Source organism: Nilaparvata lugens, chromosome 3 (genome assembly GCF_014356525.2).
Source record: "Nilaparvata lugens isolate BPH chromosome 3, ASM1435652v1, whole genome shotgun sequence".
NCBI lineage: Eukaryota > Metazoa > Arthropoda > Insecta > Hemiptera > Delphacidae > Nilaparvata > Nilaparvata lugens.
This window is the reverse complement of record NC_052506.1, coordinates 96,726,672-96,741,055: the sequence shown is the minus strand read 5'-3', so window position 1 is coordinate 96,741,055 and position 14,384 is coordinate 96,726,672. Positions and strand designations below refer to the sequence as shown.

The 14,384-nt window shown below is 32.5% G+C and overlaps 1 protein-coding gene across 2 annotated transcripts in view; it reads left to right on the top strand.

The window, feature by feature from the left end:
• LOC111046365 (cAMP-dependent protein kinase catalytic subunit 3) overlaps positions 1 to 12,732 on the top strand; it is a 57,483-nt gene extending 44,751 nt beyond the window's left edge. For both annotated transcript variants that reach the window (XM_022331887.2, XM_039425196.1), the window contains exons 2-8: positions 5,385 to 5,553; positions 6,423 to 6,532; positions 7,513 to 7,666; positions 8,658 to 8,749; positions 9,400 to 9,581; positions 10,329 to 10,406; positions 11,390 to 12,732. In XM_022331887.2, the coding sequence (XP_022187579.1) occupies positions 5,385 to 5,553; positions 6,423 to 6,532; positions 7,513 to 7,666; positions 8,658 to 8,749; positions 9,400 to 9,581; positions 10,329 to 10,406; positions 11,390 to 11,515 (911 nt within the window). In that variant the 3' untranslated portion in view covers positions 11,516 to 12,732. The remainder of the gene's footprint in view (positions 1 to 5,384; positions 5,554 to 6,422; positions 6,533 to 7,512; positions 7,667 to 8,657; positions 8,750 to 9,399; positions 9,582 to 10,328; positions 10,407 to 11,389) is intronic.
• The last annotated feature ends 1,652 nt before the right edge of the window (positions 12,733 to 14,384 follow it).

The following is a 14,384-nucleotide window of genomic DNA, read 5'->3' as shown; positions in this document are numbered from 1 at the left end:
TGAATGCACGAAAATAGCAAGCATTGTCTGTTATAAATCTACTATAAAGCATGGGCGACGGTAGCTTACTCCTTACTGTATATGACGAAATCGTAACGGTGTTTGCAAATCCATCTGGAACAGACAAAATTCTGCCTACCTACTCGCATTACTGGCAATTTTCACATGAATGCAGATAGGAACAGTACAATTCAGCCTTCTCAGACATTCTGTTCGAAGGCGTACGTAGTCCCACTACGTGTATGCAATTTGGGCGATAAGGCACACACACACACACACACACACACACACACACACACACACACACACACACACACACACACACACACACACACACACAACTGACGAGATTGAGATCTTTTTGACAACAATAACCTACTTCAATCATGTGAATTTATCTGGTCTAAAGACTTGATGGGCCGCTTGATCAACAATATCATTTTTCAACTTGGCGATAAGTAGCCTAGATAATATAAGTAAACTTTTAATCAAAATTGTATCATATTTTGAAAATATGGAATTATTAGTAGGAAGGTGCAGCATTTTTGTATAGAGAATGTGGCTTCCCTTGAAATATATTTTTCCATCAATTCCAATAGAACTAGACTATATGAACTTTTAGATAACTATATAAATAATAAAATTAGTAGAATTGATGGTGATGTTGTGAAATCTCTCCATAATAAGAAAACAAAGATATTGTCAAATTTCACTAAAAATAATTCAAATTAAAAAATTTTTAGTGAAATTTGACAATATCTTTGTTTTCTTAATATAAATAATATTTCAAATGACGGTGTATCCCAAAAAGGGTACGGTACCTTTTGTACTTTCACTTACAACAGCATTTGGTACCGTGATTATATTAATAAAAATCGCAAAACCTACATCACAAACACTTTTTCAGTTCTCGACAAACTTAAATTATATTTTCACCTGGTCAGGACGTCAGAATATTCCTTTTATCTTATCAACAAATTGCCTACCAAACCAATACCGGCCCTACTTACACTGTCTCATTTTAGGAGAGTAAATCGATAGACCACACTTGAAAATATAAACTTTTCCAAGAAATTATTTCGTTAGTTTTATGAGTTGTTTGAAAATATTGACTATCCGATGAATTTTTCAAGTAGTTTCTCTGTAAAATGAGCTGTTTGACAGTAGACCTATTGATTTTTCCAAGAAATAGGTAATCTATTTTTGAGTTTAGATGTTCAGTTGAATGTAAAACTTACACAACAAGCTGATACCCTATGTATCAGTGAGTATAGAATTTAATATACGAGGGCTATTTTTTTTTCAACTTCCGATCATGCCGCTAGATGGCAATGCGAGCGGCATTGGCCAACAATGCACATCAGCTGACTATGCACATCTCACACTATAACCTCACTCGTTTTCGGCCATCTGTCATCATTACCAGTTCATCTAGCGACAAATAAACATGGCTAATATGATAGAATCTCCCGCCAAGTGTGAGTTGCGAAGTGTAATTCGTTTTTTGCAAGCTGAAGGGTTATCCGCAGCAGAAATTCACTGTATAATGAAACGAGTATATGGTGAAAGCTTTATGAGTGACAGTGCAGTGCGTGATTGGTGTAGGAAATTTAAAGATGGATGAGTTGACATTCATGATGAAGGGGGCCAAGGGTGACAACGCCCGTCCTCACAGTGCTGCTGTGACGAAGCGTCTTCTTGACGGGTTTAAATGGGACGTTTTTGACCATCCGGCGTATAGCCCAGACTTAGCACCAAGCGACTATCACCTTTTTCCGGAACTGAAGAAAATGCTAGGAGGGCAGAGCTTCCAAACAGACGATGCGCTGCAAGATGCTGTCAAAAACCATCTCAAATCACTGGCGGCTAACTTCTATGAACAAGGTATTAAGAAGCTTGTACCCAGGTATGAAAAATGCATCAATCTGAATGGTGACTTTGTTGAGAAGTAACTAATAATGTAAATAACTTTTGATAATAAATTCATTCAATTACTCTCACTAGTTTCTTTTTTATACCACATCGGAAGTTGAAAAAAAATAGCCCTCGTACATTCCATACTCACTGCTATCCTGCTATGTATAAGGAAATAGTTATTTGTGCAACTAGTGCGCAAAGTGACAGTTTGCTGCACCGAAAGAAACGTTTACGCCCGAGCCGTAGGCGAGGGCGGAATGGTTTCTTGAGTGCAGCAGAGGAACTTTGCGCACGTATTTCACATTAAGTTTTTCCTACAGTTACCATTGAATATGAAAAGTGGGTAATTATGGGTAAAATTGCCTGAAATGCATCAAATGTTTTTCTGTGTAATTTTATTATTGATAAAAACCTTAATCCTAAAATCCTAAAGTCCTCGTTGTCCTTGGTTATAATATATAATACTAATAATTAGCGCGTTGTGCTTGGTTGCACCTCTGCTCACTATAGCAGCCACAGCAGTCACTGTTACCAACTTCATTTTGATTTTGCTGCACTGTTGCTCCATATAACCTACTAAGTATTTTGCGTTGCCATGTTGCAAATCTGGAGTGCAGAAAAATTTTTCCCGCACTAGAGCGGAAAAGTGATTCTTTGCATTCTGTAATCAGTGCAGCAATGGCCACTTTTCAACGTAACTGTAGGAAAAATATATTAATATAGGTGGGTTGTTATAGATGTACACATTCACAAATTTCTTCTCTGACACTTGTCAAGACTGTCAAGAGTGAGAGTCAATGGGAGAGAAACTAGAATGGTTGTAGTATTTGCTTGCAAGGTATTGAAGTTGTCGTGACGTCACAGAGCAAATAGAAGCTGGTTGCCAGTTTCAGCGGCTCGCATGTCGTATGGGACACGCTCTAGAAAACAGACTGGCGGTCACTGCTTAGTGTAGGCTAGGGGTAATATGGGCCGGCGGCTGCTATGTCCAATACATAACAAATTGAGGGCTTCCAAGCGTTGCCGGCACGCCGCACGGACCACGGCTGATTTAAAAATTTGCTTTTTTTACTATCTATCTTCTTAACTTTAGAATCTAGCACATTTTTTCAATAAACCAAATATTATACCTACATATTTTGAAACTTTCCACTCTTCCTTCACCATCTCATTCATCATTATTTATTGATTAGGCTAACGGTTATTCAATTATGATTTTATTTTATTAATAATACTTATTATTACTACTCCAATAATATATTAATTTGTTGATAATACATTACAAATATGAGAAAAACTGATCTTACGCCCAAAACTGCGCCAATCTCTAATATAATATGCAGGCCTTTAGTCATCATAAAAGTTGAAATAAATTCACTGAAAATAACATAATTTCCATATTAATTTGTTAACTTCTATGATATTTGGAGCAATGAGCTTTAAATCTCAAAGCAGCGTTAAAAAAATTCTTTGGTGTTTTTTGAACATAATAAAAGTTCAAATCAATTTACTAAAACTAGGCTACTATATTTTTTCATATTGTCAACTTCTATATACAGTTACTATAATATTTGAATCAATAAACTTTAAATCTTACATTAGCTTTGAAAAATATTGCTATGATGTTTATAAGTATTTTTGCGTTAGCATCAAATTTATAAATAATCTGGGTTGGGCATGAACTTTTATATGTATTCCTCAAAGTGAGCATACATAATGCAAGAAAGAAAATATATGAAGAATGGAGAAATATTCAAGTATGAATTAGAATCAGAATTCAATAGCTTACATCATGAACGAGTGCAAGAAATGAAGAAATAGAATATTATTATTATTAAGTTTTTTTGTGAGTTATTCGAGAAGTGTTGAATATTATAGGCTAATTTGCCCATAAATAAATTTAATTACCGTTTTACTTTTCTACTAATAGATAAAAGTTTTAGATTTAGATAATAATGGATAGCAGATGTATTAGGCCTACTTGGTGTTCTACTAGTGATTTCATGAAAATTGGCCTGGAATTTAGAAAAATTGAAAGTAGGCTATACACGCTACAGTACCGTACTTCTGAAAGCTGAAAACACGTTTGATGGAATAGAATCTTTATCACAATCAGCATAAGCGGTTCCAGTAGAAATCTCACAATGGAATTCTATTTATATATAGATCATATTGACGTCTTAGTTTCTGCATCCATCTAAATTTAGATTATTAGTGAGGTCAAGAAGAGTAGCCTGGTCCAAGTCCATGATAGTTACTGTACTGTATTGCTGATGGGCGCCGTTCCTCACAACATGTCTTATATTGCTGGAATGTCTAGTTCTAAAATTGCATTGACTCACCGTCCAACTAATTAGGAACCGATTCAAATTAAAAGTATGTTTCTAGGCAATTTCCATAACAGCTTCATTTTCCATAATGATCAATAAATTTTGTGAAACTTACATGGTTGAAATTTTATCTCAATTTATTTACCTACTTTCCAGGTGTACCTATGTCAACGTTAGTAGACAAAAGGTTGATCACTCACAGGTGTATGATTCAAAGTGGTGGGGGGAACGCCAGCGTGACGTCACGTGTAGTAAAAATGTTCTAGAGTAACCACACTGAGCATACAGTTTATTCACTGTATCTTCAAATATATCGTCGTATAATCTCCTCAAGATTGACCTTGAACTTTAAAATTCTCCATACTTATAGCGAATGAATCACCGATTCTAATGATGTTGTTAAATATTTCAAGTTCATTCAACTTTTATGAATAAAATGAAGTTGAAAGTTTTTCATGAATCTAAAACGTGACACGAAATAGTTAATAAGCTGGAAAAGCGTAAGTAGACAATGTTATACTATTATAATTTCAGATTAACCCTTAAAAAATCTTGATAAACCAATGCATCGCAATAAGCCGATAAACCGATCCCGATAAATTTCATTCATTGTAAATGCACTGAACACATGCTGGTATCGAGCACATGTTCTACGAGAATCAAAATATCTCATCCCCGAATTCACAAGCTGATGTATAGCCAAACTACAAAATATAAACACGACCTAGAAGATGAAGAAAAGGGTTTGAAAGGGAAGGTTAGGAGGTGGGGTTTTTGCTTTTATATGGCAAAATGATTGTATTATTCAAATGTTTTAATAATTATTGTAAAGCAGAAACAGAAAGCTTGCATGTCAGAAAATGTTTGTGTTATATATATATATATATATATATATATATATATATATATATATATATATAATTTGACTATACGACACCATATGATTTTCAAGAATGCGATATTCTGCCTACTCTGTACTACAGCCTACGTCACGGCTGCAGTTCCCCCACTCCAATTGCATTTCAACGAAAATACTATAGATGAGTGACCAACCTTCTGTCTACTAACTTTGTACCTATGTAGTATTTACCTTCAAGTTCTAGAGCATAATGAATAATAATTATTAATTTGTTGCAGGCACTGGAACATTTGGGCGTGTATGCTTATGCAGAGAAAAGTCTAGCAGTGAATACGTTGCTATGAAAATTCTAGCCATCGGCGATGTAATTCGGCTGAAGCAAGTAGAGCACGTTAAAAACGAGAAGAACATACTGCAGCAAGTTCGTCATCCTTTTATTGTTAATTTGTGAGTATGAATAGGCCTGAATCAGATAATTCTTAATAAATAATAAGCAGCTAATATGGTTTTTTGCTTGTTAACCTATAAGAAATAATATTTATTTTGAATTAAGACCGGGTCAAATTACTGATACTCGAAACATGCTAGACATATTAGTCATACCAGTATTCTAGTCAAATTAGACCAAAATACTTTTCAACTATTTTTAAAAATATTTTATAAATTATAAATAGGAGAGATTATTTTTACAATCATGAACTCCATGTACTTTTTATTACTTTTTCCTACAGTTACGTTGAAAAGTGGCCATTGCTGCACTGATTACAGAACGCAAAGAATCACTTTTCCGCTCTAGTGCGGGAAAAATTTTTCTGCACTCCAGATTTGCAACATGGCAACGCAAAATACTTAGTAGGTTATATGGAGCACCAGTGCAGCAAAATCAAAATGAAGTTGGTAACAGTGACTGCTGTGGCTGCTATAGTGAGCAGAGGTGCAACGAAGCACAACGCGCTAATTATTACTATTATATAAATTATATCGAGGACAGCAACAGCACAGTGCCACCACAGCACACACCACACAGCTGCCCCCCGCCATTCAAACACTACTAAGTTATTTGATGGATTTCAGGCAATTTTACACATAATTACCCACTTTTCATATTCAATGGTAACTGTAGGAAAAACTTAATGTGAAATACGTGCGCAAAGTTCCTCTGCTGCACTCAAGAAACCATTCCGCCCTCGCCTACGGCTCGGGCGTAAACGTTTCTTTCGGTGCAGCAAACTGTCACTTTGCGCACTAGTTGCACAAATAACTATTTCTTGTTTTATTGATTGAAATAGATGATAATGATTACGGTATATTTTCAGGAGGTGGCACTTCAGAGACAATAGTCATATCTACATGCTATTCGATTATGTATGTGGAGGAGAATTATTTTCTTATTTGAGAAATGCTGGCAGATTCACAACAAGTACAGGTAATAAATGTTCTCATTAATTGGAAATACTTTCTATTTCTAATTCAGTAGGTATGCGAAATGCAGGAAAAGTAGGAAAATGCCTGCTAATTATTTGTCGATCAATCTATTTTGTTGCAAAAATAAAAGCTTACCTACACTTGATTCATTAAGCCATACCAAAACTGCTTTATCACCTCGTCAAATAAACATAGAATATTGGGAATAAATAATTTTATTAAAGATACTAATTAAAGGCACTACAAGCTTTCGATCAGGAATTGGAAATAACATTGATTTTGTTTTATTACACACTTGCAAAAATGGATATCTCCAAATTTGTGTAAGATAAGAAATTTTACTGTTTAGAAATTATTATTGACTTTTTATTTTGCCTATGATCATGTTGGTGAGACGCAGTTCCCGAGATTTAGCGAAAAACAAAAACAATTTGAACCACTTGTTCACAGGGGATGTTGACTTTTGATATGTTCAGCTCCTAATTAGTCCCAACAGTGCTGCAAAGTCAAAAATTGTGTTCTATTTATTCACTGTAGGCTAGATTTTTTGAGCATTCGATCCCTGGACTAACAATTTTAATTGTTTTAGTAAATTTTTATCGTAAAAGAATGATTTCTTCTAATGCATGAATGCAACATATTCATTCAATCATTATTCGTTTGAGATATACTTATACTTCCAATTCCACTTTATGAATTTAACTTTATTTCATTTGCATTGCAGGCCTACAATCATGAACCAATTATTTTGCAGTCTACATAAAAGGCCCACCACAGAAAATAATATATATGACTAGTATTACTCATCGAATAAAAAGTGAATGAGTAACCTAATATCTTATTTTCATTAGGACGGGAGAATTTTTTTATTCGAATATTTTTATTTCTGCAGATAATTCCTCTTCCAAATTGAAATGTCTTCATGTTTATTTTATGTTGAGGAAAATAAATTACTCAATCAATTACGATTTTGTTTTTTAGCCAATTTCTACACAACTGAGATAGTTGTGGCCTTGGAATACCTACATTCACAAAGTGTTGTATACAGAGATCTGAAACCTGAGAACTTGTTACTAGACAAAGATGGCCATCTGAAAATAACAGATTTTGGATTTGCCAAAAAACTCACTGACAGGTAAGTTGAAGTTCTTTTAAGAATATTGGATAATATTTAATATCATTAGTTCATCGGAATCATTTTACAATAATGATATCATAAAAATGTAATACTTTTTAGTTGAAATGCTATTCAAATAATTTTTATTTAAAATATATATGTGGATTCACCTCAATCCCAATCTGACAGTCCATATAGGCCTAACTGTCAATTGCATTGTGCATAGGCTAGAACCACAATTTTATCTTTTGAATATATATATTTTTCAATTTAATTATCTTTAGCATACGGCACTAATTTGATGAATTTATAATTATATACGGTAGTAATTGAAACGAAATTTTCTTTTAAATACATTTGAGCACATCTATCTATTATTGTGCTGCAATAACAAAATAACCAACATGTCAGAAGACAGAGACGACTATCCGATTCAACCCCACTCATGGAAAATGTTTTCAGAGTCATGTTTCGTAATACAATAATTTTTAATTATCCTCCTCAGGCACAGACAATGAGTAACAATAAAATTAATTAATTTGCTTTTTCCAAGAATAAAATATTATACATTCGTAATAGTTTCAATCCTATTCTAAATTTTATTTGCAACTAATAAATAAATTAATAAAATAAATAACCATTTTACTGCATATTATGTTACGTATTTACATTTCCATGAATACAAGTTTCATAAATCATATACAATGTCCTTTATGCAATAATCAGCGTCTGCTGGAGTACCGTATACTTTGCAGTTATTAGAATTAGGCAAAACTCGGGACAAATGTTTTTGAATTAAATGTTGGGAATATTGAATTTGAAATCAAAATTTACCATTTTTCAACATTCTCAATAGAATTTCAGATCAAACATTTTTAGATCAATCAATTCATCTTCTTGAAAGAATTTTAGTATTTATAGCATTGAAATTTATTAAGCTAAAAAATGTATATATATGTATATATAAAACCAAATAAGATTTTAATTTTCATAATATGTTGTATTTCAGGACGTGGACACTTTGTGGCACACCGGAGTATTTAGCACCAGAAATAATTCAAAGTAAAGGACATAACAAGGCCGTTGATTGGTGGGCCCTAGGTGAGCCGAAAGCATCAATTCCAGCTTCATAATAGAATATGATTGGTGCATCCTTGGTTTATTTATAACATGCGTACATCCTGAGTTTTACTGTTATATTGCACTATTATTTGTAGGCCTTGTAGGTCTATAGAAATATCCCCAATCACCTAAAACACATGTAAATTTTTATCTTTTCCACCTACAAGCACAATTTGAGTAGATGGTAGTTAGAAATCGGTAGGGATGCTACAAAGCAACTAATTCAATCCGCCTGTAGAATTTAAGCACATGAAGTATTTCTCTATTTCTAAGGAGTGATTTTAAGCTTATTTATTTTTCCTTATGAAATTATTTATCAAGTAATTCCATTTTATTTAAAGTAATGGTTTGTATTGTTTGAATCACTGAAAAATTTTGCAATATAATAAAATTATTGCCCAATTTAATTTTAATTCACAATATAGAAATATCATAAATATTGTTAAATGAACTCATTCCCCCCCCCCCACACACACACACTCAGTCTTTGTGGGGATTATTCGCTATTTAAGCAAAATTTACATAATAGTTATTTATCCATTCATATAATGGCAGTAAATTGAGTGTGTTGGCAAAAATGATAATCAACGAATCTTTCATGTTTATTTTATTCTATTTTTTATTTTCAGGTGTTTTAATATACGAAATGCTAGCGGGCTATCCACCATTTTTTGATGACAACCCATTTGGAATCTATGAGAAAATTTTGGCTGGAAAAATCGAATGGCCCAGGCATATAGATCCAGTTGCCAAAGATCTTATCAAGAAACTATTAGTACAAGATAGAACAAAAAGGCTGGGAAATATGAAGGTGAGTTTCAATTACTGACTGATTTTAAAATGTTTGATGAGAACTTGGAAAAAAGTTACGATATAACAATATTCATCTATAACCTGCACTCAATACATTGTTGCTATGTTGCAAATATGCGACATACATACTTAACATAGTAGTTATTCTAAGGAAAAATGAAGTAGCCTAACTAGTATGAATTTTATTATCTTCATTACTGTACGGTACGATTGCAACATTGAACTTTTTCATAACGAAGGTTTTTGCACACTGTTGACTTTCCCATTGTCTCTCACGTTTCATCAATTCACATGCACTTGAACTTTTAGTTTCCATTTAGTGCAATTTCTGTTTAGTCTAGTTTCCCTATCCTCAAACTTTTATACGTTTCATTACTATTATACTAAACGATACATGGATTTATAAACAGCTTTTGAAAGCTTTCAAATGAAAAAAATATTATTTAGAAATGATTTCTAGCTGAGAAGAGCTTTTCCGAAATATGATTCTTATCGAATTAGAAATGCAAGCAACAGTCTCTGTTCACTAAACAGAAGAGATACTATACTCTAATTAAACAATACATTCTTAAACAAATTATCATCTTGTCGATATTTTTGAATTATGTGAAAAGTAAAAATAAATTCAATCATAAATCGAAGTTGAGGTCACAAAATTCAAGAAAATTTTGTAGTTATAAAATTTCAACTAATAAAGTTATCTATTTGGAAGAATAATTACATAATAAATATCTCTGTTCTTTAGAATGGTGCAGAGGATATCAAGAGGCACCGATGGTTCAAATCAATGGATTGGCAAGATGTGTACTTCAAAAGACAGAAGGTGAGGTCACTTACTAGAACTATTCAAATAATATTAATTCACATAATATTACCTAGTTAATGAAAAATACTACTTTATATCTAGTTATGGAATAGAATTATAGTACCCTTTTTTGAAATTAATAAAATTTTAAAACCTGTGGATCACTGAATTTAGTTGTTATAATTTGTATTTTTAATCCAACATTTTATTAATTTCAAAAAAGGGTACTAAAATTATATTTTATAAATAAAAACAAGTAGCCCTGAATTCATACATTTTAGTTATGGATATTTCCACAAACAGCCGAGATTGTCTTTAGTTAAAACACTTGATCGGCTAGTACTCTTGAGAACATTAACATTGACGCTAATTTCATCTTTAAAATGATGAAACTTCTTTATTATTACATTATTATAAGATAAAGCAGGACGTAAGAATATGTAGATATAGAGTAATTATCTTCATACTTCACGTAGGATCTCGATTCACAGTTCTAGAACCCCAGAACCATGAGACAGATTTGTATTCTAAAAAGACAGTATTCTAATGACGAGAGGTCAACAAACCAATCGGTGCTAATAAGCTAACTGTCGGTTCTGGCAGTTCATTTACACATTGTTATCAAACAAAATCCTATATTATAATAATTTGTAATAATTGTCACCTATGCTGCTTCAAAAATTACGTTGCGCAACTTTTGGATCAATATGTAATGTACTGTACTGCCTACTATATAATGTGTAGTATTGTGTTGAAGTAATAATTGCTTACCAGAAAACAAACCAAGATAATAATAATTTTCAAATGTTTGAGATTCTGTTGAAATTTGGAAGAAATAACCACATTTTTAAACACACGTCCTTGATTTATGGAAAAGGATTATTCCAGCTGTAAGGCCTTAGAATTTTTATTGTACACTTCTAAAACATATAGCAGCATTATAATTAAATAAAATGGTTGTTGAAACTTCGGTTTATTAAAGAGCATGTTATTGGTTTCAGCCACCAATAGTGCCAAGAGTGAGCTACGATGGAGACACGCGCAACTTCGACGAATACCCAGAGTCCGACTGGAAGTCAGCACCATGTGTAGGCGAATTGGAGATGAAACTATTCGATGACTTTTGAAATCATCATTCACTCAGTATTCTCAGACTTGATTTGTGGATTTTGAATGCAGTGCATTTTATTAGTTCCTAACTTCGATATTGATTTGTATAGTATACGGTACCAATTTATCATTTTTTATTGGAAACTGAAATAGATGTACTTAGTATCTTGAAAAGAGATTCGATTCTAGGCAATAATATATTGGAGGAAACGAGAATTTGTGAATTCTGAAGTGATCTATGCATAGTTCATACTAACAAAACACTAACACTACTTCAAGATTATCATGACATGATACAAAAATGTGACCAAATCTGGAATGCTCAAAGATTCTGTTCTAAGAGCGCACTTTCATAGTGAACACAAGAGGCATTGTGACACTGCCATTCAATAATTGTTGCACTCTTATCATGTGACTTTCCATGCACAACAGCGCTATGATAATAAATATACACAATGATAAGGGGCCCATGCTACTAATATTGACAATGATGAAGCTTTGCAACTAAAGAAAAGGTTTTCTAAATACTTCAATTTTAAAACAACCAGTTCAAGATTATATTTTTAAAATATATCAATTATTACAATGAAAATTGGGAACAATGAATATCGAAAAATATGATCTAACAAAAGAATTTAAACTCAAATTCCAAACTGTTTTATTCAAATAAAAAACTAAAATTCAACTATTTAGCTATTACACATTTGCAAAACAAATTTATAAAATTCATTTTCAATTTACCATACAGTACATTTATTTGATTTGTAATACATTATGGAAATTTGCTTTTAAATAACATCATGATACAACTTGAACAGCACAGATTATATTATTAATAGCTAATTTTGAAACATTTTCAAAAAAAACAATTAGTTATCTAGTGATGATTATTGATAACTGTGATTTAATAATAACTCTAGGATGTAAATCATTTTAGTGTAGGCACCAGTCGAAAAGTGTAGAATGTAAATAGATGTGAAGACTGCTAAATATAGATAAAATGTAAATACCTGTAGACAGAATATTAGCTTGTACATTTAATTTTGTAAATAAAATTAATTTATAACAATGTTTACCGTTAAAAGAACAACAGGATCACGAAATATTTTATACAAATGTAACAAAATGTAAAATAATGATATTCAAATAACAGTTGTTGAATAATTCACAATGTGTTGGACAGAAGCAAAATTTGTACTAGAAGAATAATAAATTACTATATTTCTGGAACTTTTATTAGCTTCTACTTTTTCCTTAACGCCATGATGCTGTATATACCATAATAAAATATTCCATAAATGAATAACATTTCGGGATTCAATATGTGAGTCAAGATTAAGAGATGATTTGGTGAGTCAACTCTCAAATTCATCAATAACTTCCGTAGTTTCTTCATAACTTCATTAAGCGAAATTTATTTTCGCTTTCTTCCATTCTATTTGAAAAATTACTTTATTTTTTCAATCGTAAGGTCTAATTCCTTAGAGACGACTATACAATTCTAGCCGCGCTTTATTAAATAAATGATATACACTAGAATAATATACAGTCAAGGCCATACCCAGGGGGGGCGCCTACTGGGGTTGGAACCCCCCCCTCCAAAATTTTCCTAAAAATAAATATTTTCAAGTACATAGGAACTGAATTACTTAAGTGTTATTTAATTATTTACATAGATAAATAAAGAAGAGTTCAAATTTCAAAATAATAATAATTGTTATTTTAGGAAGAAATGCAAAAGAAAATGTCGAAACGATCTGCACAAGGACAGCCTCCACTTTTGATTTTTTTGCAAAAAATAGAAAAATAAATTAAAATTAAAATTCTTTATTTGCCAAAATAGCATACAATTTTTAAAAAAGACGACCAAGAGCGACTTTTATTACATGTCTTTGCAATACTGATTCCATACTGAAAAATTGATTGAGCATATGCCGAGTATACCAATTTCATTATATTCGCATCCCCGAGACCGCTCAATTTATGAAACTTATATATGACATGTCTCAATCTTCTACACAAACTATCAATGTGAGCATTCCACTTCAGATGACAGTCGAACTTAACGCCTAGATATTTTATTAGTACATTCACTTTTTCTAACGAGCTGCAACCACAGTCCTCATGCCTCACCCGTTGATATGCATAATAAGCGCAGTCAGGGGAGTGAATTGCAATACCCGTATGTGACCCTTCCCGGGGGGCTGATCTCACTGAGGGTGAGAAGGCCATGTAAACGCTTTTCTTTGCATTTAGAGTTAATGAATGTTGATCCTGCCATGACTTCACAACAGCCAGACCCGATTCCGTCAATCGCTCCACCTGCCTCCAATCTGGTCCGGTGAATACACCAAGGCAGTATCATCGGCAAAAGATATAGTAGTACAGTTATTAATATTTATTTTTAAGAGATCATTAATGTATATTGAACATAATATCGGTGAGAGGACTGTTCCCTGGGGAAGGCCAAACCCAGTCAATGTCATTGAACTTGTTTTTTCATTTAGAGTGAGTACCTGAGATCTATTTTGCAAGTAGCTTTAAAATAATTTTAAACTGTTCCTCTAAAACTTATACTTTCAAACTTATTCAGAAAAGTGAGGGATGGTATCATAGGCTTTTGCTAAATCCAGGAATATTGCTAAAGTTTTTTTGTTGCTCTGAACGTTATCTGTAATTATCCGAACTAAATCTGTCATAGCATCCTCAGTTGATTTGCCCTCTTGGAAAACGAATTGATTCTCAGCTAAAAATTTATAGATGGAATTAAATAGAGAATGCATTTATCCAAATGCTAATTAATATATAATTATTATTCAACGAAAATCATAAATAAATGCTGCAAATCACCCCGAAGACCTCTGCTACTGCAGACATTGACAACAG